General features: G+C 47.0%; 1 protein-coding gene across 3 annotated transcripts; it reads left to right on the forward strand.

Moving 5' to 3' along the window:
• The first annotated feature begins 266 nt into the window (after window positions 1-266).
• Window positions 267-21,540, forward strand: LOC133348580 (cadherin-1-like). 3 transcript variants are annotated; one of them, XM_061561479.1, is made up of 12 exons: window positions 267-584; window positions 3,032-3,104; window positions 5,149-5,232; window positions 5,747-5,893; window positions 8,743-8,884; window positions 10,126-10,295; window positions 12,046-12,201; window positions 13,356-13,549; window positions 14,908-15,044; window positions 15,527-15,757; window positions 17,183-17,371; window positions 18,520-21,540. In XM_061561479.1, exons 2-12 carry the CDS (start codon window positions 3,042-3,044, stop codon window positions 18,582-18,584), a joined length of 1,578 nt encoding a protein of 525 aa, XP_061417463.1. In that variant the 5' UTR covers window positions 267-584; window positions 3,032-3,041; the 3' UTR covers window positions 18,585-21,540. The 3 variants fall into 3 exon arrangements, with proteins under 3 accessions (XP_061417463.1, XP_061417462.1, XP_061417464.1); XM_061561478.1 differs by lacking the exon at window positions 3,032-3,104; XM_061561480.1 differs by lacking the exon at window positions 3,032-3,104 and having other exon boundaries at window positions 13,398-13,549.
• Window positions 21,541-22,671: the final 1,131 nt, after the last annotated feature.

Here is a 22,671-nt window from a genome sequence, read left to right on the forward strand (position 1 = left end):
ACACTATTTTCTTTAGAATTGTGTTTTTTGCGTTTAGTTTGCTGTCCTCCCCCCGCACCTCCGATAAGCACGGTCGGCTACGTACGATGTGAAAGAACCTAAACATACATACATTGCAATTGGCCACCAGTGTTGATTTGCGCGTACCACAGCCAGGAATCAAACTCTGGAAACTGGAAGTATTGTGCACGGCGCACCAAAACATCTTGACTGCGGCGCCACTCCCTTGCACACAAAAACAAAGAGACACGACCTCACACTGACATACACACATACACACAAGCCAAACCTGTACATCATTAGCGTCTGACTCTGCCAAGCCGGTTTGAGTGGTATGGGAATGTGTGACATGCACGCGCGAAAACAGCTTGGCTTGGACCGGTAGAGCGCGTTACTCTTCAGAAGACGACAGAGAAAGAGACACGGGCCAACTTCGTGTTGAAACACGCAGTCTCTCGTCAGCTGAGCAGTGTGTAGTCACACACACACGCACGTGTGCTACAGCTGATGCGAGCATGCATGTGCAGGGAGCTGACACATCAAGGAGGGCTCTTGTGGTGCTGCTACTGCTGGCCTCTGTCGCGGTAAGCCTTTCGTCAGATTGTCTCTTATCCCACGTGTCTCCCCGATGTTCTAGTCGGGTTGACCTATAGTGCTGTGGTAAGATTATTTGCATATAGTGATACACTTTGCTTTATCATAGTCAGCCGTGGCGAATCCACTACTGGACGAATGCCTCCCTAAGCCACCGCCGCTGCTGCCACCTCTCGCATGCCTGCTCTGTAAACCATCCACCTCGTTCCTGTATCACTCCATCCCCTCGGTGGAAGGCCTCTTTGACGCGTTCCACTCCTCGGCTGCCGCTCCGTTGTTATTCTTGACCCTTGGCCGTCATCCATTCCCGTGACATCCCCTTGCCGAAGCCCACTTACGTTTCTTAACACTTTGAATTGCTGTCGTGAAGCTGCATATATTCCCTAAGCCGTGCGTTCTTCTGCCCATGCCCCGGTGTAATAACAATTATGCATCTCTCCTTTGCTTTTTTCGCACACAATGCAGTTAAAAAAAAAACAACAACCCCTACAACGATGTTATTTCCCATGTTTCTGAACCATATATTATATCAGGTGGTGTGCACTGATTAACAATGATCCTCTTTGGACACAAATGTGTGTTCAGTGCTTTATTACATGCAGAAGAAGAATCCCAAACGCAGTTCTGAAAATTGTTTTAATATGCCACATCGATCTCACCTTTATGTTGCCCTCGTGACGCTCTGGTGGTCTGTCAGAATATAGGGTACTATAAATACACCATTAAATTTCGATTTAAAGCTTTCGTGACTGCAGAGATTCATCTTCTTGGTTCTTTCGGTAAAGTCACGTACTTCCCTTCTACGTGACTTTACCTGAAAGAACCAAGAAGATAAATACACCATTGCTATGGATAGCTTGTGCTCTCGTGGTAGTAGTGCCTTACGCTGGAAATCCCGACTCCAAGCCAGCCAAGCAGCGTGAAGGGGACATCCTCGAATTAGAAATTAGACCACGGGTATGATGCTCTTAGCACGGTTGGCTACGCACGGTGCGAAAGAAGTTCAACATACATCCATCCATACATTTTGAACGTTAAGTTTAGCTTTGCAAAAGCATTCCAACCTGCTGTCATCCACCTTTTTTTACTTCATCATCTTGACCAAGGTACTCTAAACATTCGGTGTTTTCCTGGTGGGTCCCTCGAACAGAGATCCCCTCCCGTTGCTGAGCGAACGTTGTTGAACACGACCCTGATGTTTTTGCTCGTTTTTATCATTTTATTATTACACACTTTTATTACACACTTTATTTAACTCACTCTGTCTGTTGTCGTATCCTCTAATCTTGCAACTCAATTTTTACCCACTTCCCAATGTGGTATCGACTGCAAACTTGGTATACTTATGTCACACTGATGACAATACTATATTCTATCATAAAATATATATATTTTTAAACGATCTTTTTTATTATGTTATGTTTCGGCTTCGGCTTGATTCTAATTGTCTAAGCTCAACTGATATTGGCTGTAAATGACCAAGGCCCCTTACGTTGTGGCGAGCTTCGGGGCCACTTCCTGGAGTCGTAGAGTTCTGCCATTACTTGTACGGTACATTTCATTAAAGCGTGTTTTTTAAAAAGTATTTTTAATATTACTTATCAGCCTGCTTTGTTGAGTTCTAGTTAACATTTCCTCACAGTTTGTTACGATGAGACATTGTGTACTGACTGGCATAATCAATGACACCTGAGATGGTTGACGTATACGCCATTCACTTTCATGCCTCTGTTACTCAAAAAGGGACAATGATGGCAAACAAAAGGTAGAGTGGACAAAGCTCTGTAAAATTGTTAGGAAAAAACGAGAAACGCAATCGAAGAACACAAAAAATTATGAAGAAATCATATAAATTACAGACAAAAGGCGACGAAAAGGCCATTTGTGATTGGCAGTTCACGTATGTATGTGTATGTACGTACATACGCATGTTGAACTTATTTCGCACCGTACGTAACCAACCGCGCTAGTAGGAGGTGCGGGGGAAGGACGACAAACTCGGCATAAAAAGTAGTTCTACAGGCATTATTTTTAAATCTATTTTTTAAAATGCATAGCTCCAGTGGCTTCACACGGTATAGGCAGGGTTTTAAATTTATGAGAGGAATGCTGTGAATTATTCATGTCGTTTGTTACGTGCTCACTGTTCAAAATAATTCGACTATAATCATGACCCCAAATCATTGGGGGGGGGGGGGGTCGGATGGGGAAGTTTAATGGTTACACCTAAACTGTTGTTGACTACTTGCAAATTGCTACATATTTTATCAACCCGAAAGGTATAATGAGCTGAGTCGAAGGCTGCTAGCAGTGCTTTTTAACCACAATGCCACCTGCCTGCATATTTCGCTTTCAAAGAATACAATTGCAGTAGGGATTAGAGTCCTAAGTAAGCTGGTGTGTGTGCGTGTGTCGGTGCGTGTATGTGTGTGACCAGGGTTTAAAGAATGAGCCTCCAGGTTCCCTGCACCAGGAGAATGCCCCCTTGTCCAGCTATAGTAACCCTGCAGGTACCCAATCCACACCGTGTCATCCTCGCGCAGTAATGTGTGCACTCCTCTGCCTAGCTTCAGTTTCCTGCGTTATTTTTTACGGACAAATCATCAGCATCGTTGTGCCGAAAAATGAGTAAACAAAATAAAGAATCAAAGAATACGCCTCCTGCACGTATCTATCCCTTCGTACAAAACGTAAATGTTCACCGGTGTTGGTTAAAGCAAGCGTGGTTCTGCTGATGAGACGCTGCATGTTCGTTCAGGTCCAGAATTTTCCTGCGTTGAACCAATGTTGCTGAAATTGTGCACTCCCAGAAGGCCGTGTGTGGCTGCCTGGATGTGTAAATGTACTTTGATTTTCTTTTTTTATGTAGAGGGACAAATACGTGAAGAAAGAGAATTGTTTGATTATTTCGTGTTCTTTTTTTGCTCAGTTTAGTTTCAGTGCCTCAAATTACTTTTAGGCAGTTGCAGTTTACCACGTTTTTCAGGTCCATGTACACGTGTAAACACCGTGTGCATGCGCACGTGATACAGTGCATGTGTAAATTGTAACGTGTGATATATGATGTAGCAAATGGGTTGGGTGCGAAATGAAAACGTGCCTTTTTTAAATCCTTTATATTAAGTTCGCTTGCTTGCTTAGGACCGTGCAAATCTTTCGGTTGTTTTTTAACCCACTTCCCGTGATCCAATCGAGCTGACATTTTCCACACAGACTCGTTGTGCGTTAAAATTAATGTTCGTGAAATTTTTTTTTTTAAATGTTACACTTGTTAGGACAAAAATATTATATTTAATTACCAATTGCTTAATGGTGCAATGCAATCATCTGACCCATAGGTGGCAGCCATCTCAAGCCAGAGGACGAGAGGACTCTAGCCGCCACGCATATAAAGGATTTATAGTGAAAAACTTTGTTTTTACGGGTTATACTTATTACACATTTAAAGTACAGTGCATTGACTCATCTCCGATTTGCTGGGGACTGATGTATGGGCGGATATGTTGAAAATATTGAATATGTGAACATCTGAGAAAATATCTGTTCATCCACGTACAAAAAATTGCTCCTGGGTGTGGTGGTTAATTGGTCAGGATGGATATGTGGCGGTCCGTTATGCGACGTTGTACCATACTGCTGCACCTGTTGGATTTTTAGAAGGGTCAAATAACCCCTACGACCCACACGGCATGGGGAGGCCCTCATCCAGCACTGGATTGACAAATGGGCTCTACGTGTACAATTTAAGATTTACACATACATGTTTGAGTGTGTGTGTGTAGATACATATTTATATGCGTGGGGAGCAGAAGTGCAGTGGTTAGCACGCTACGCTACGAACCCGGCGACCCGAGTTCGATTCCCACTCACGACCAACACCAGTGACGATTATCTGGACTGGTTCTGAGCCTCCCAGAGGCCGAATCAGCCTCAAAATAGTACCCGTGCTATGTGGAAACATCGCCACGAGGGAGACAAAGGCGGCCGGTTGTGGTGCTGGCCACCCACCCCCTCGTGTGCTATTCTGGCCTTTATAAGTGCTCGCTAACAACACTTGCTCTGAAAGTCTGTTAAGGCTATGTGAGTGATTATTTGGCTTTGTTCTTGATTTGAAGCTTTCGTGGCTGCAGGAATCCATACTCTTTGGTTCTTTCGGTAAAGTCACGTAGGTAGAAAAAATAATAGATTACGACGTTTCGATCGCAACAACAAGCGACCGTCTTCCGGTGAGAGAATCAGACTTCGAACTTCGGTCTGATTCTGAATCAGACTTCGGTCTGATTCTCTCACCTGAAGACAAGAATCAGTCTGATTCTCTCGCCGTCTGATTCTCTCACCTGAAGACAGTCGCTTGTTGTTGCAATCGAAACGTCGTGATCTATTATTTTTTCTACCTACGTGACTTTACCGAAAAAACCAAAGAGAATTTGGCTTTGTTTTACATATATATGTAAAGTGTTTCTAATACGCTTGTTTTTGCATTGTGTTGCGGGAATGTAGCAACACCGAGTCGGAGTGTGTGCATTTAGTTCACATTACCCTCATTGTGTGCAGGATCCGATCAGTCGACGGGCGACACCATGTACATCACCATCGAGGAGAATGACCCAGGGCCAGTTCCCCAAAGTTCTCGAGACGGTACGAGGGCAAAGCGTCTGAATGTTCCCAACGTCACGGCCAGGAGTCACACCTGGGTGTCTGACGTTTGTCGTTCGGTGTGCTTTATCATCGTAGAGATTCTCAATCCAGTCTTGGCGATTGAGTTTTTTTGTCAATTTTTTTTTCTCCCAAAAAGTGTGGGCAACCCCTCCACATTGAGAATATGACATTATTTCGATTATTTTGCTGATATAAATGTCTACATGATAAGCCACTTTGCTGAGCTGCAACTTTTGGCCAAGTTGCTTCTGCAAAATTAGCTCAGGTGGGCTTTACCTGGTAAGATAAAAAAAATAGTATCGTTTTATTTGTATATATATTTTAAGTGATTTGTTTACCTTTCTATACTTTGCACTCCTATCGTGTTTTTGTATTGTTTTTGTTGTTGTGATGTTCTGACCCACTCCTTACTCAACATCTGTGAAAAAGAGCTTCATAGCTCATAGGATTCCTCCAGTATGAAATAAATATTCTGAGACTCATTCTGCCGTAGATCGGAGTGGAGGAGAGCGACCTCCTGCTGTGGCTGGAGGGGGCCGGGGCAGACCAACCCCCCAAAGACCTCTTCGTGCTGGACGGGCCGAGTGGTCACCTGAGTGTGACGGCACCTCTTGACCGCGAGCAGCATGCAGGATTCCAGGTGTGTCCGCATGTGGTGGTGGTGGTGGTGGAGGCGGGGAGCAATGGAGCAGCGGTCAGCGTGCCGCACTACAAACCCTGCGACCCGAGTTCGATCCCGGTCACGGCCAACACCAGTGACGATTATCTGAACTGGTCCTAGGCCTCCCCTAGGTCGACTCAGCCTCCAATGAGTACCTGGTGTGGTGTACAAACATCACGACTTGGGAGACATTGGCAGCCGGGTGTGGTTCTTGCCAGCCTTCATATGTGCTCGCTAACAGCACTTGCGCCAATAGTTTATTAAGGCCATATGGGGGATCTTTTCTTTGTATTCGGTGGTTGTGCTGTTACTCAAAGTCAGGCTAAATAGAGATGGCCCGAAATGTTTTAAGAGTAGATGTAGTTTGAATGCCGCAAGTGTGCCGTCATATGGCGTTCCAGATGTAGGTATGTATGTTGAACTTCATTCGCACCATACGTAGCCAACCAACCGTGCTGATCGGTGGTGCAGATGGTGGGGACTGCCACAGAGAAACGATGCTTGGCAGTGACGGTCCCGGTCCTTGGTGTAGAGAGGAGGAAGTTGTGAGACGTGCTGCTGTGGAGAGTTCTCCGATGATCTGCAGTGCAGGGTGACAGGAGAGTGAAGAGAGACACGGTCGATGGCTGAGGGTAGAGGCGCGGTGATGGCACAGGCAGCAGGCGACCTTGCAGCTGACCCCGCTGGCGACGGTGGGAGCCAGCGGAGGGAGCGGAGGGAGTCGAAATAATCTAGCCGAGGGTGACAGACACTGAGGATGACATGGGCGAGACTGTCGCTTGATAAAGATTGACAATGATGGAGATGCAATGGTTGGGACGAGACCCGACTGTGCTGCTGGTGAAGGTGTTTGCAACTTCGGTGATGGCGAGTGGTTATAGATGACGTGGGCCCGGAGGTGGTAGTTGCAAGATGTGACGATGCGGTTGGTGTAGTTGTCAAATGGATAAGGTGGAATCGAGAGTGATGCCGAGGAACTTTACACGGTTAGGGAAATGGATGGTGGAGGCAGCGTTTAATATTCTTGAAGACAGTGTGGATGCAGTGAGTGGCTGTCTGGTGCCCATGAGGATAGCTTCGGAATTTGGAATGCATTCAAGGAGAGGTCATGGACCCAGAACCACTGCTGCAAGGTGGCGGTGCCCTCTAAGAGCCTCTTGAGTACAGGGGTGGTGGTGGAGATGGTGGTGGAGGTAATGGAGGCAGTGGAAGGGATTGGTGGTAGTGGTAGCGATGGTGGTGATGGAGGTGATGTAGGTCGTGATTGTCGTTGTGGTAGGGATGGTGGTGGTAGAAGGGATGGTGGTCGTGGTGGTAGTCATCACTGTGTGTGTGTCTTCATAGGGATACACAAAATATAAATCTCTTTCACCAAAATAGACAATCAGACCTAGGCATTCTTCTAAGGCTGAACAAAATATCCCAAACTCAAAAAGGTACAAACAAGCAAAACATGGTGCTGATTTCTAGGCATCGATTCATAACTAAGATGGATTAGGTCTTCTTGATCCTACAGATACATAGGAAATCGAATCAGAATCCTGAATTGTGGCGATTCATTGGATGACATGTGGAACATCTCATTCCATCTCTGCGTATTCTTATTGGTAATCATGCAAATTACACATGGCAACATTCTGGGGGGGGGCAGTTATTTTTGGACAACCACAGCTGACTTTTCACAATGTAGTACAACATTTTATTCAATCCAGATGAATGATTGTGATGAGCCGAGTTGACCCCTGACCCAGATTTCAAATTACAACTCCTGACCGAGTTGATTGCTCGCGCTATCAGAATGCCACCCAGCTGGGTTTGTGTGTGTAGTTGTGTAGAGGATCCTAACGATCGATGCTACTGGGCAGCTGGTGATAGCTGCCCTCCAGCAACAACATTCCACAGCCTGAGCAGCAAAAGGACAAAGTTCAAGCGTTGGCCTTTCAGCAAAAATGTCACGAGTTTGTTTTTCCACATGAGCCATCAATGCTGTGAGAATTTTTGGGCACGCGTGTCAATTTTACTCATCAGTTGAAGATATCTTGCCAGACGAACACAGCTGGAAGACACAGTAGAATATACAACCTATGGTAGTTATTGAAGGTGGACTTGGATCAATAATTATAAAATAATAAGGGAGACGAGAGCAGGTTGGTGTGCTTTTGGATAAACCGAAACGAAAAAAAATAAGAAACATACCAATGTACCTGAAGAAGAACTGTTTTTATTCGCTGCGTACTACGTGGTATGACATGGGATCGAACAGAACAGATGGACAATGATTAGGGAAATGAAACAATCGTGGAAATGTGTACAAAGGAGCACAGCGAATTACACTGCGAGAGACCAACAGTGAAACACGTAGATGAGACAACATGCACAAGAGATGCATCATATTGACCATTAAGAAAAGCAATTGGGCTTGGGTAGAATATATTCGCTAGAAGGAACGATGGCCGGTTGTAGAGACTAACGACGCTGTCGCAGCGAAAGGAGGAAACACACCCCCGAAGTCACGTCCACTGTGGGAATGGAGTATGTATGTTAAACGTCTTTCACACCATGTGTAGCCAACCGTGCTACTCGGAGGCGCAGGGGAAAGAAAACAAACTAAACACAAAGAGCAGTTTGTCTCGTTTGCAGGAACGAGATGCAATGGTTGCATTGTAAGACTGCGAGAGATGTCAATGGCTTAGGGAGGTCTTAGTCCATCAGTTGCTAGATGTTGGCTGATGATGATCATGTTTCAAGTTATATTTATTACCATGCTAATGTTTTGTTTGATAGAAATGCCATTCGTAATGCCGCACGTCTGATCTCTGTGATGACAGCTACACTTGAGGGCCGCATCAAGCGATGGGCAAATTTCGCATTCCCTCTGGATCGCTGTCACCGTCACGGATCAGAACGACAATGCCCCTCGCTTCCTCTGGCAGGACATCACGGCACACGTGTTGCTCAGCGCCGCCCCTGGTGAGCCTCCCAGACCAAGGTCAGAGGCCCTGCCACAACACTGCCCAGCCGAGATTACTTTAAACTAACTGGTATCAGTGGTGTCAGTGTGTGGAGGAGGAGGCTCGCAGATTGTGCTTCTGGGCAGAAGAGATGGAACACACGAGAGTGTGCAAACCAAAAAGGTGTCATTCTTTAATTGAGTAGTGACCTCAAATTGGGACAATTACAATGGTCATTTTGGTTTAAAATGGCGTTTATACGCGATCGCATCTCAATACGCTATCCTGAAACAGTGGGCAAATTTATGTAGACAGAAGCATTCAGTTGTGGACTTTAACAGGGGCAGGGAGTCGACAACACAGTTGACTTGGGGAAAGGAATTCCAGACAAAGGGGACAGCAGTGGAGAAAGAACTACCTCTTTTTAAGCGAAGGCTGACTGATGGCTTTGATGTATAGTCGTGGTTGCTGAAGCAAAAAGTGCGTGGAGGAGAGCAGAGTGAGATGCGAGGGGGCAGTTTGGGCCATGGAGGATCTTGAAGATGGTGAGCATGACCTTGATAGTGATTCAAAATCGCATTGGGAACTTGTGAAAAGATTGAAGCATTGGGGTGATGTGATCACATGTGTATGTGCGTTGAACTTCTTTCGCACCATACGTAGCCAACCGTGCTAATCAGAGATGCGAATGCGGGTAAGACGTCTGGCAGTGGCATTTTGAATCAACTAGAGTTTGGAGGCGAGGGATTTGAGGAGGCCATAGAGGAGATCGTTGCAATAGTTGAGTTCGGGATATGATGAAGACATGGATGAGGGCGGTACCTAGGCTGAGAAAATGGTGGATGTGAGAAATATTTGGAGTTGGGGGGGGGGGTGGTTGGTGGGTGGGGGTAAAGCAATACATGCTTTGATTGGCAGCAAAATGTTGTTATTGAAAACTAAATTCTTTTTTATTTTAGCAGGTAAGGCCCACTGAGCTATATAGCTCATTTTCAGATGCGACCTGACCACAAATGATAACTCAACGAAGTGGCTTATCATGTGGAAATTGATAACAGCTAATTACTCTAAACTGCACGTTGATTCTAAATGGAGGGAAAAACCGGAGGACCCGGAGAAAAATCCACACGAACCATGAGGAGAGAGAACAAATATACAGCAGCAGGCGTCAGGGGGGTCAGGACCGAACCCACGACCTCCTTGTATACCAGGCGAGGCAGTTAACATCTCGCCACGGCGTTGTTGTTGTGTGTGCGGCAGGGACGCTGGTGGCAGTGGTGCAGGCGGAGGACGCGGATGACCAGGAGACGCTGTACGGACAGGTCTCCCACACGCTCACGGCGCAGAGGCCCGGCTCCCCCGCCGCGCGCATCTTCACCGTCAACAACACCTCGGGCGCCATCCACACGCACCGCGCGCTGCCCAAAACGGTGCGCACGCGCGAGCAGTGTCACCCCGTCACACCTCGTTCACCGTCGTCATCACCATTGTACAATAACGGTGGCGAGATGTTAACCACCTTGCCTGGTATACAGGAGGTCGTGGATTCAATCCCGACCCTGACGCCAGTATATTTGGAGTTTGCGTGTTCTCTCCCCGTGGTCGCGTAGATTTTATTCAGGTCCTCCGGTTATTCCATCCACATTTATAAACATGCTATGCACTTTTACATCTAGATTGAAAACTAATTTCTTTAGAACTGCTTTTGTGTTTAATTAATTGTCCTTCCCCCGCACCTCCGATTAGTATGCTTGGCTATGTACGGTGCGAAAAAAGTTCAACATGCGTGCATATGTAGTGTTCTTCACGGAGGCACACACTTGAACTTGAAGGCAACACGTTAATTACACGGCTCCAACAGGGCCACTACATCAACGTACACAAGTTAACTAGACCCCAACGGGGTAACTACATAACCGGGTCAGTCAGTAACACTCTGACTGACCCACAATGCCGAGCGAAGACCGAAGATCGAGGAGGCGTAGCACGGCGGGTTGATTCCAGAAGACAGACCACGAGTGCCCTCGGGACTTCCCTTTTTGGCCTCGCTCCACCTTCGGCCACGCCCCCTTCTGCATCTCACCAGAAGGTTCTCGAACGAACATCACGTGTCCCTCAAGCCTCCCTTCGGGCCCCTCCCCCCGCTACCCTGTCCTGATCACGTGCCCTCTCGGGTTCACCCAGACTGACTGTCACGTCCTCACTTGCCCTTCCTCTGACCGTCGCAGGAACTTTGCTCCCTAGGGCCCGCTTCCATGGCACACCCACTCCGGTGCCAGAGAGAGGTTCAAGACGCACAAATTCCACTGTTTTGACAGTAGCTGGCGCTAAACGCCATTGTGACTCCATTTACGTCACTACACATAGTCTGCAGTGGTGTCACAGTAGGGGGAGACGATTGCTATGTGTTTTCCCGTACGAGTAAGATGCGGGTAATATTGAATATTTTAGATCGTGAAACCACCACACATGACCTACTCTTCTTCGATTCACCTCCCTGGGATCGTTAACATCCACTGTGTTGCAGATGGTGTGTATTTATGGTTAATGCACCCGCAGTATTAACCAGGGTGGCCGAGGGGACTTAAACCGCATTAATCATCACTACCTTCATTCATTGCCAATCATAATTATCCATCATAATCATCCAATGCTGCTGGCCCTGGAACGTCATTCTGACTTCAGATCCGATTAACAGGACGTTCCCCAGCACTCTATCTAGGCTATATGGGGATCTTTTTCTTTTTTAGTGTACGTGTGTGTTTGTGTACAAATCTAAAATTTGTGTCTTCCAGCTCCCCTTCATGTATTCACTGTTACGCTCTTCTCATATCAGTGAAATACTCCAATAATAAATTACAGCCCATTATCAATCTAGAGCTGAATGAAGGCCTCCACATTCCGTGACGGTCATGGTGTTTGTTTTGCCATAGTTCACCACACTGGTCAGTGCGGATTGGGGAAGGGGGAGACCTAGAACAGGGTTCTGATATCACTCACCCCAAATGCTAGCCAAGGCCAGGATTCTAAATCTGGTCGCCGAATTCATAGCTCAAGGCACTAACTTCTGTATCGCGACTCCACCCCGAGATGCTCTTACAAGTGAGTTATTTCACTGCTGGTTGTAATGAACTGGGAAGAGCTTCACGACACGGCTGCCCCGCCCATGTTTTCTCGTAGGATGACGGCGTGTTCGTGCTGGAGGTGACGGCTCGAGATTGTGGAGGAGCGGAGTTTGGGCGGTCGGACAAAGCCATCGTGACAGTCATCATTGCTGACAGCATCAGCACCGCCGCCGCTACCCTTAGCACATCCGCGTCTCAGCCGCGCGTGCCTGTAAGTGTCACCAGCGTGATGGGCAGTAACTCCACCAGCTTCAGAAGACACCTTCAGACACCTTGGGGTATCACGGTGGCGAGATGTTAACTACCTCGCCTGGTATACAGGAGGCTCGATCCCAACCCTGTCGCCTATATTTTGGAAATTGCATGTTCTCCCTGTGGTCGCGTAGATTTCTATCCGGGTCCTCTGGTCTTTCCCTCCACATTTCGAAAACGCGTTTAGAGTATTTGGCATCTATAGATTTCCAGTCAGCTATCATTTGTGGCCAGGTAGCTTTGAAAACGAGCTATATAGCTAAGTGGGCCTTAGCTATATAGCTCTTGTTATGTTTACATCTCATGTACCACCATCGTCAGTACCAGGAACGCACAACCTCCACCGCTGCGGTATAGATGCTGAGCGTGTAGGCCCTGCAACTGGCACTGGCGCCCATGAGCCGGAGGGCCTCAGCTGCAAAGCTACTGACGGAGACAGGAGGGACATTGGATAGGGGCCCCATTTAATGTGTTGCACCAGGGCCCATGCTACCCCATTGATCCATCACCACCTCCAGGCATTACGAAAGATCCCCCGTTTTGCTTTAACCAGACTGTTTGGGGAAAGCGCTGTTAGCCAGCACCTATGAAGGCCAGCTTGGCACACGAGGGGGTAGTCGGCCAGCACCACGTCCGGCCGCCTATGTTTCTCGAGTGGAGATGTTTACACACCGCACCAGGTACTCAGAATCTGAGGCTGTGTTGACCTAGGGGAAGCCCAGGTCCAGTTCAGTTAATCATCACCGGTGTTGACCGTGAGGGGGAAAAAAACTCGGGTCACCGGGTTCGTAGCACGGCACGCTAACCGTTACTTATCCGAGGCGTTTGTATGTTCTCCGGCTTCCTCTCATAGCTGAAAAGAATGCAACGCAACTGGTATTGGCCAAAACATTCCAATTCTGAAAACTGCCCTGCAAATTGGTCAGTTGAGATTATGCGTAGCAGCATCGTCCCCTGCTGCGCAAACTTTTGACCGGAACCTCCTCACAAAGAGTGTTGATAGATTCAGCGACGCTTTCCTGACTAAACAGGCCTAATGGTCGATAATAATAATAAGTAAATGGCCACTGGCATTGCATGAGGCAGACGTGCTGATGAGCTGAGCATCTGCAGGAACCGGAAGAGGATGAGTCCATGGTGCTACTCGGCGTACAGGAGCCAAGTGACCTGGAGGCACCGGGCGGAGGGATCGGATGTCCAGTCTTCTCTCTGGACGCCATCAACGTGGAGATGCCCGAGGAGCTACCTCCAGGACAAAAACTACTCACCGTCCGCACGGCCGAGAATATTCAGATCATTGAGCTCAGGTTGGCTGTAAGGGGGGTTATCTGTGGGTGCTGTGTGTTGTGTACCGTGTGTGTGTGTACGTGTGTGTGTTTATGACCTGGGAGTGGTTGTGTTGTGGTTAGCGCGCTGCACTACGAAATCAGCGGTCCGAGATCGATTCTCCCTGATGACCAACACCGGTGACAATTATCTGAGTCTCTCCGACTTAGCCTCAATTAAGTACCTAGTGCGATGTGTAAAAACATTTCCATGAGGGAGACAAAGGCGGCCAGGCGTGGTGATGGCCACCCACCCCCTCGTGTGCCGTTCTGGCTTTCATTGGTGCTTACTAACAGTACTTGTTCCAACATTCTATTGAGGCGATATGGGGGATCTTTGTCTTTGCTTTGTGTGTGTATATGACCTGGGAGCGGTAGTGTAGCGGATAGCGTGCTACACTGCGAACCCGGCGGCTCGAGATCGATTCCCGCTCATGGCCAACACCAGTAACGGTATCTGAACGGGTCCTGGACCTCCCCTAAGTCCATTCAACCTTAAATGAATATTTGGTGAAAAGTGTAAAGCTCAGTAATGGGAAAACAAAGGCAACCGGATGTGGTCCTTGCCCCTCCACCCCCTCGTGATAGACGCTCACGAACAGCACTTGCCCCGACAATCTGTGTAGGCTATATGGAGGATCGTTGCACGACTTGGGGTTTGATTTCCGACCATACGCATCATTCGCAGTTGTTACAAAATAACCAGAAATGCACCTGATCTCGTCAGATCTCGGAAGCGAAGCGAATTAGAGACTGGATAGTGTTTGAGTTCTATCTCCAACCACGGAAAACATCAGTGGGGGCCGGGAGGGTGGTGATATTTAAACTGGACCCACACTTCACCCAGCGGGTCAGTGCGGTACATAACAGGACCCATTTCAACACTGTCTCATAAGCCTTTGCTGTTCTTACATTTCCATTCGGGGCGCCACGTTGGCGAGATGTTAACTACCTCACCTGGTATACAGAGATGGTGGGTTCGATCGCAACCCTGACGCCTGCTGTATATTTGGAGTTTGCCTGTCTCCCTCCCAATGGTCACGTGGATCTTTCTGCGGGTTCTCTGGTTTTTCCCTCCACATTTATAATCAACATCACGCATTTTGAGAATTTGGCTGCTATACATTTACACAGGATAAGCCACTTCGCTGATCTATCATTCATGGGCAAGTCACTTCTAAAAAAAATAGCTATGTAGCTCAGTGGGCCTTACCTGGTAAAATAAAAAAAAGCATTCACGTGGATTGACCCTTGTAATGATGACGACGATAATGATGATGACGACGATAATGATGATGATGATGACGATAATGATGAAGATGATGACGTTCTCTCGACAGGCTGGAGGGAGACCGCGCGGGCTGGCTAAGCGTTGACGCTGCGACGGGCGAAGTGGCGACGCGCGCATCGCTGGACCGCGAGTCTCCCCACGTCGTCAACGACACCTACCTCGTCGCCGTCGTCGCCGTCACGCACGGTCAGAACGGCGCCGCGAGGGAACCAACCGCTCACGCGATGCATTTACAACCGATGGCACGCGGCATTACTGTACAACGCAATGCACTACAATGCAATGTAATACAATGCAATGTGATGCAGTGCGCCGCAATGAAAAATACAATACAGAAAAGGCAATCGCAAAATAAAAACGCAGTGTTCCTCAACCTGAACTGAATATGCGTAATTTATTACACGCGGACAACCGCATGCCAACTCTAGATCTCTGCTCTGTCCACGCATGGCAACTCGCAGCTCTCTCTCCCATTTTACAAGCCCTCGTGAGAGCGGGCACTGCCTCTCCCCATGCCGTAGCGATCACCGCCTCTTCCAGCGCTCCCATCAGTCGCTACACGTGCAACACAGTGCGACGCGACGCAACACGGCGAGATCTAAGGCCTTCACTCGTCGGTGGATCGGTCGTGGCTCACGACGAGTGATGCATGTGGTGGGGTGCTGCAGGTGCTTGCACGGCTTCGGTGGCGCTGCTGCTGCGGCTGGAGGATGTGAATGACCATGCCCCCCAGCCGTCTCCTCCGCTGCTGCTGCTCTGCCAGGTGCTCGCCTATGGCGACGCCACGCTGTCGGCCACGGACGCGGACGGCCCCAGCAACGGGGCGCCCTTCACCTTCCATGTCCTCCCCACTAACGCCCACAGTGGTGGCGATGGCTGGATGGTCGCTCAGCCAAATGGTAACGTTTGCACTGCCTCGCATAGTTGGCAGTGTTCGTCATTTTTGTTGTTTCTTTGACACTTAATTTTGTTTCGGTTTTTTCCATGGTTCTACCTGACACGGCCAGCGGGTAGTGCTTTTGGAGTGCCGGGTGGCGAGATGTTAACTCCCTCGCCTAGTCCTCAGGAGGCTGTGGTTTCGATCCCGACCCCAAGACCTGCTGTATATTTGGAGTTTGCATGTCTCTCTCCTTGTGATTGTGTGGATTTTTCTCTAGGTCCTCCGGGTTTCCCCTCCCACATTTGTAAACATCCGTTTAGAGTCTTTGGGTGCCATACATTTCAACATGATAAGCCACTTCGTTGAGCTATCATTTGTGGCCAGGTCGCTTCTAAAAAGTAAGCTAATAATAGCAGAGGAGCAAAACCGGAGGACCCACAGAAAAATCCACGCGACCACGGGGAGAGAGAGAACACGCAAACTCCAAATATACAGCAGGCGTCGAGGATTGCGGATCGAACCCACACGACCTCCCGCATTCCAGGCGAGGCAGTCAACATCTCACAACCCGGTGGTGCCCTACAATATATAATCACTATGACACACGATTTTCGTTCCTGGGTAGTAAGTGTTATTTTCTAATTGCTTATGCCTCAAAAGTATAGAAAATGGCAATTATTCCCCACAAACTGTGCTTTTGTGACCAGGACTTTACGTGAAGGAATGGCACAAATGCACACCTTTTGCCATTGAAAATAGGTACACTTCAAAATATCACTGTCCTGGTCACAAAAGCAAAGTTTGTGGGGAATAATAGCCATACGAATAGGTTTTTCCCCATTTGTCTGGCAACAAAACTGAAACTTTTTACAAGGAATCATGTCTGCATTAACCACAATACTGGTGGTCAGAATGCAAACAAAAAACATACTCTGATAATATATGCATTGTCCTCGAAACTGATTGGTCCACACTAGAGACAGCTTTCTTTTGAGCCCGGTCTCAAACGGTGTGCATTCTTTTGGCCCCGCCCCCCTCCCCCTCCCGATGCGTTCTACGTGGCACTTCGTGCCGTCTTTGAGCCCCGCCCCCCTCCCTCCCGATACGTTCCATTCATTGGCTACCACATTCTGATGAGCTCCCCCCCCCTCTCCTCCCCCCTCAACTTGCTTTTAAGGGATTACATCTTGAATTATTGCCTCACTTGATGCAGCAAATCTGGCTGTGACGGTCCCACCTGATGACGGAGACTTGTGTTGCCTCCGAAACGTCGTGATTTTTATTTTATTTTACTTTCATTAATTGTAATGTTTTACCTACGTGACTTTACCGAAAAAACCTAAGAATAAAAACCCTATCAGTATATTTTGGTACTGGCAAAGGAGCTCCCATGATGGAGAGAGTCCTCGCTCACGTCCGCCGCCGTGTCTCGCTCGACCTGCAGGCTCCACGGCCGTGCTGGTGCCCCGCGTGCCGCGCCTCAGCCTGGGCGAGCGCTCGCTGCCCGTGTCCGTGTGCGACCGCCGCGGTCTCTGCCGCCAGACGAGCGTGGGCGTCGTCGTGCGCGCGTGCCACCCCCCCGCCGCCTCCGCAGTCGTCCTGCCCCTCGTGCTGGGCCTCGCAGCCCTCGTAGGCAAGTTCACCCCCCGGCTCACGCAGCAAAGCAATGGGTTGCCACCTTGTCCCCGTTTGCCCAGGATCGTCATCGTTTTATTTAGGTAGCTGTCCAGAGAAAATTGTAGGAGTACAGTCTTTTTTTTATATTTTTTGACAGATTATAAGACTCACTCAGTTACCCCCCCCCCCCATCACCAATCTGCTTTTTAAATAAAACGTTCTAGGTGCATCTTGTAATTCAGTAGATGTGTGTGTGAAATTGGGAGAGACCAGAATCGTTTAACTTCATTTGACACCGGGCCCACGTTTTTGAGCACGTCTTACTTTCTATAATCCTAAGAATCCTGTGTAAGCCTTGCCGGGATGATAAAGGTTCAGTTTGTTGTCAGTTAAATAATACCACACCACTCAAGACAATACATGTACAAATAGGTCTCCCTTTGGCCAGTATCCTGAGATATTCTTCTTCCCGTGGTACATCCCGGTTGTTGTGCACCTTCCAGATGCAACCCCCCAGCAGCACCGCATGCTTCACAACCAGCAGAATGCTGTCATGTCTCACCGGGTACCCGAGTTTGATATGCTCGGATTGCAGTCACACAAATAAAGAAAGTAGTGGTGATGGCGCAGCCAGACAATTGCGTGCTCACACCACTGCTAGTAAAAGGGCCTCCCATAGAGGGAGCCTTGGAGAGCAACTTCTAAAACGCATTTGGCCTACTCTTCCACACTGGTCAGATGTCTCAGAAGAGGTGGGTTCATCCGAACTCTATCCAGTCACACCTGACCTGCCATTCATCTGGTGTATCCATTTATACTGCTGGGTGGGGGGATTTAAGAAACGTGATTTTGTTTGTTTTTGTTACCGTGGCAGCTAGGGTTGCCAACTCTGACCGAAGCTATTCCAAGAGATTTTTGTTTGATTCATTTATTTTCTTCAAATATACAATTCTAAATCTCCCAGATTGCTTTCATTGGTCACTGGGAGATCGATGTCAGTTCCTGCAGATACTCTCGGAAAATTTGGGGAGGGTTGGCAACGCTAGACCGGCAGCCCTAATCGGTATGCACACACACACTGGCATGTGAATAATTGAAGAGCTCGTCACACTGAGAGCACCTGCCACCAGTGACTAAATTCACTCTGCGGTTCTGTCCCTGCAGCCCTGGCGATCGCCCTCGTGTGCTGTGCTCGCGTCAGAGCTCGATCCAAGTCGACAAGAATCTGACTTCTGCTGCAAGGACGCTCACAATCGGCTTGGCTCGTCGCTACTGCTCGCACTGTTACTCATAATTACATAAACCAGCAATGGCCACAATGCTCGGCAAATTATTGCCCCTTACTGTGAAAAGTTGGCAGGACCCTCCTGAAAAAGAGCCATGACACTGACAAGTAAGTCTGTAAGGCTTTGCTGGGGAAAAAAACTAATCTTTATGTCACCAGGTAAGGTCTACCGAGCTATCTCGCTCTTTTCAGAAGCGACCTGGCCACAAATGATAGTTCAACAAAGTAGCTTACATTTACTGCAACCAAATACTCTAAACAAGTGTGGTAACACTCACCGATACGCCAGGGGTGCCGCGGTGACTGTATGTTAACTCCCTCGCCTGGTATGCAGGAGATCGTGAGTTCGATCCTGACCCTGACACCTGTATATTTGGAGATTGCAATTTGGTCGTGTGGATTTTCCTCCGGGCCCTCCGGTTGTTCCCTCCAAATTTGACAATATGCTTTTGAAGCATTTGGCTGCGATACATTTCCACGTGATAAGCCACTTCTTTGAGCTATCATTTGTGGCCAGGTCGCTTCTGAAAAATATCTATATAGCTCGGTGGGCCTTACCTGGTAAAATAAAACATTGTTAAAAAATGCAATGCTCACACAGCACTCACTAACCACTACAGTACTACCATGAACAAAACACACAAACATTAACCAATGCCAACTCATGTGATAAACATGACAGTAACAGTAACCCAAGGTTACTTCCATACTCACCACTAACCACATTCATCAATAACAATGACTGAGAATGACACATATATATAAGAGGTGACGTTTTGGGTAATGGCCTTTCTTCATAGCCCATTGTGTACCACGGCCAATGCAGTATCACCACGTGATTTGTACAATGAACACAACACAGTAACCAATACTAACGACCATGAACACAACTAACCCTTACCATAACGTTAACACTCGCATGACATCGTAAATGATAGATTTACCTGTGCAATTACATTCCCCTTAACCCTAACCCTAATGCAATAACCTCAGCCAAACGAAGCTTTGACTTTCAAACATTAACCGCTCACCATCCTTAGCCCATAAACCCAACACTATTATTGACCCTCTCACACGGTAACGTATCAGGATGCATTTTTGCACATTGTTTATAGTTTTCGGATTGTTCATCATTATTAATCATTAGCACAACAGTACAACCCATGCTTTGGAGGACATGGGAGCGATGCCTTCTGTAAGTGTTTTAGAAATAACTACGTGATTGGTAAAAAGAAAAAATATTTCTCCGAGACCCGTCAACTTCTCGAAATCATTTTGGGACGGGACAATGTGTTGATGGGAGTTGATCAGTTAGGGCTGGGGTTCGTGCACTGCACTATAAACCGGGCCCATCCAAGTTCAATTCCTGGTCACTGCTATCAGTGGGGGTGATGTCTGAATCAGCCCAGGGTGGACTCCCATGATCATTCTGCATTAACCAGCGTGATGAAGTATGGTCAAACCCTGCACGAGTGACACGGCGTGTGGAGGCCTTTGTCCAGCAGTGGACTGACAAATGACAGTGCATTATATTTGTGCTAATGTGTTGATAATTTTAAATAATCCCTTATCTTAAGTAACTCACTGTATTCAATGTTTGCTAATATTTTAGACTTTTAAAAAATCTATTAGCACGGTAAGTGCGGTGAAAAAGAAGTTCAACATACATGCATACGTTGTAACAATTGATAAGACTGACCATAGCTCGTACCAAAAATCATTACAGTAGTACAATTCTGACGCAAGGAGTCGATCAGGCAATACTGTCTGAAAATCAATATAACTGTGAGGAACGCACTTTTGAACCATGCATGTGAAGGATTGAGTGCTCGTTATTGTTGCTAAACTGAATGAAACCAATTACTGTATAGCATTTAAGAATTTTGATTACAACGTAACAACACCTAAAGAAATTGCATAAACCGCATTTCACGAAAAAAAATGTTATCGTCACCAATGACCATACAATACTTAAATTGTACAAGACAGTATTACGATAATAGTGTAACAGGTGCACAATTACCAAAGCAGGTAGTATGGCTAACAACTTTGCTGATGGTCCATAATAAAGACGATACATCTATCCAATTGCCATATGTGATCGATGGGGCACTTTGCACGAATGATACCATTTGAAATTAAACTCGTGTTCAGGTGCCTTATAAACTAGCATGATGACATTGAACTGGTGAACTTAATACTGGACACCACCAACTACAGTGATCTTCTCTTATCCGTGTTGATGTGGGGTTGATATTGGTGGATCCTTATATCTGCAAAAATAGACCGTGATATCTATCCAGCTACCTACATGCACACTGACACTGTAATGGGAATAGTTTGCTGTGTTTTTTTTCTCAATATCATAGCATACAAACATATTTAAACAACCATTATTTTCAGCCAGGTGAAAACTCATTGAAATTAAGAGTCTTCTTTTCGTAGGGGGTCTGTGCTTCACAGTACGAGAAAAGGGACAGCTCCTGGACCTGATATAAGAACTAGACGTCATTGTCAAAGAAGCGGGATAGGCACTGGAGCAGATTTGTGGACTTTAATGAAATATTTACCATTAAATTAATTTGATATTTTCTTTTAATTCAGATCATCCGACAGATCCACAATCAATACCAATTTTGGAATTTAAAAAAGCAGGACATCATCTCTAATACACACCTGATTAACACGGTTGGCTATGTACTGTGCAAAATAAGTTCAACAATACGCACGACTCAATGCACGGCATTGCGAGCTTTATTATAGATGCTTACTGAGATCGATTGATGCAATGGTTCTCAAGGTTCCCGGATTCGCGTGCCACTGTCACCCCTCGACAAAAATGTCACGGAGCACCATGCACCAGGCAGGTATTAATAAGAAATGGGCCACTTCCCACTGCCTTGTGGACGACCAAGTAGTTTGTGGACCACATGTTGGTAACCGAATGATTCGTTGATTCATATTCGCTACACAATAGGGCCGTCCATAAATGACGTCACGCACCTGGGGAGGGGGGGGGGGTCAGACATTTGTGACGATGTGTGACGAGGGGGGGGGGTGAGAAATGTGACGTCACATCAAATTGCGCAACTTTTAATAAATATAGACAACACGTTCTACTTAATTAAATAGACTTTTTTTATTATAAATGTTTTCTCCTACAACATCAGAGTGCAGCGCCACATTAAATACGCACTACAATGACAATAGTTTAAAGCGATTTGAAGCATGTTTTATTTTTTAGTCGGGGGGGGGGGCAGAGCTTTGTGACGTCATATTTGAGGAGTGTCTGACTTTTTGTGATGCCGTGTGACGATGGGGGGGGGGGGGGGTGGTAAAAAATCGTTCAAAATCGCGTGACGTCATTTATGGACGGCCCCAATAGTAAACATGTCCATGAATGAAAAATATATATAACAAACTCGTTAACCCGGCGAACACAGAAACACATGCTTGGAATTACATTTCGAGATAGAAGGAGGAACGCATAGGTGACGGTTTAATGACATCATCCGAGCTATAAGCTCACACTTGGGCTGGAAACGGAAAAAGTTAGATGGGATGATGGCCGATGTTCACGGACAATAAAAGTGGGAGCCAAGGAATGGGACGCGTCTGAGAGGACATCCACCTAGCTGGCCGAGTGAGTAAATTAGTTCTTGTTAACTATGAACTATGCTTATTTTACCATGTCGGGCCCACTGAGTGACACAGCTCTTTTTCAGAAGCGATCTGGCCATAAATGATAGCTCAACGAAGTGGCTCATCGCGTGGGAATGTATTGCAGCCAAATACTTTTAAATGCGCGTTTCTAAACGTGAAGGGGAAAACCGGCTGCCTTGAACTTATTTCGCACCGTACTTGGCCGATCGTTGTGGCTCTCTGTGAGAGTGAGCGAATATGTATTGTGCGCAGCGTTACAAGTAAAAAAAAAAATCTTATGGTGATTGTAACTCAACCAGTAATGGATACTCATTGTAATTTATATGAATTCATTACCCCCCCCCCCACTACCTCTGGCCTTAAGGGCT

The sequence above is a fragment of the Lethenteron reissneri genome, chromosome 27 (assembly GCF_015708825.2).
Source record: "Lethenteron reissneri isolate LAM-NWPU_2019-01 chromosome 27, ASM1570882v1, whole genome shotgun sequence".
Lineage (NCBI taxonomy): Eukaryota > Metazoa > Chordata > Hyperoartia > Petromyzontiformes > Petromyzontidae > Lethenteron > Lethenteron reissneri.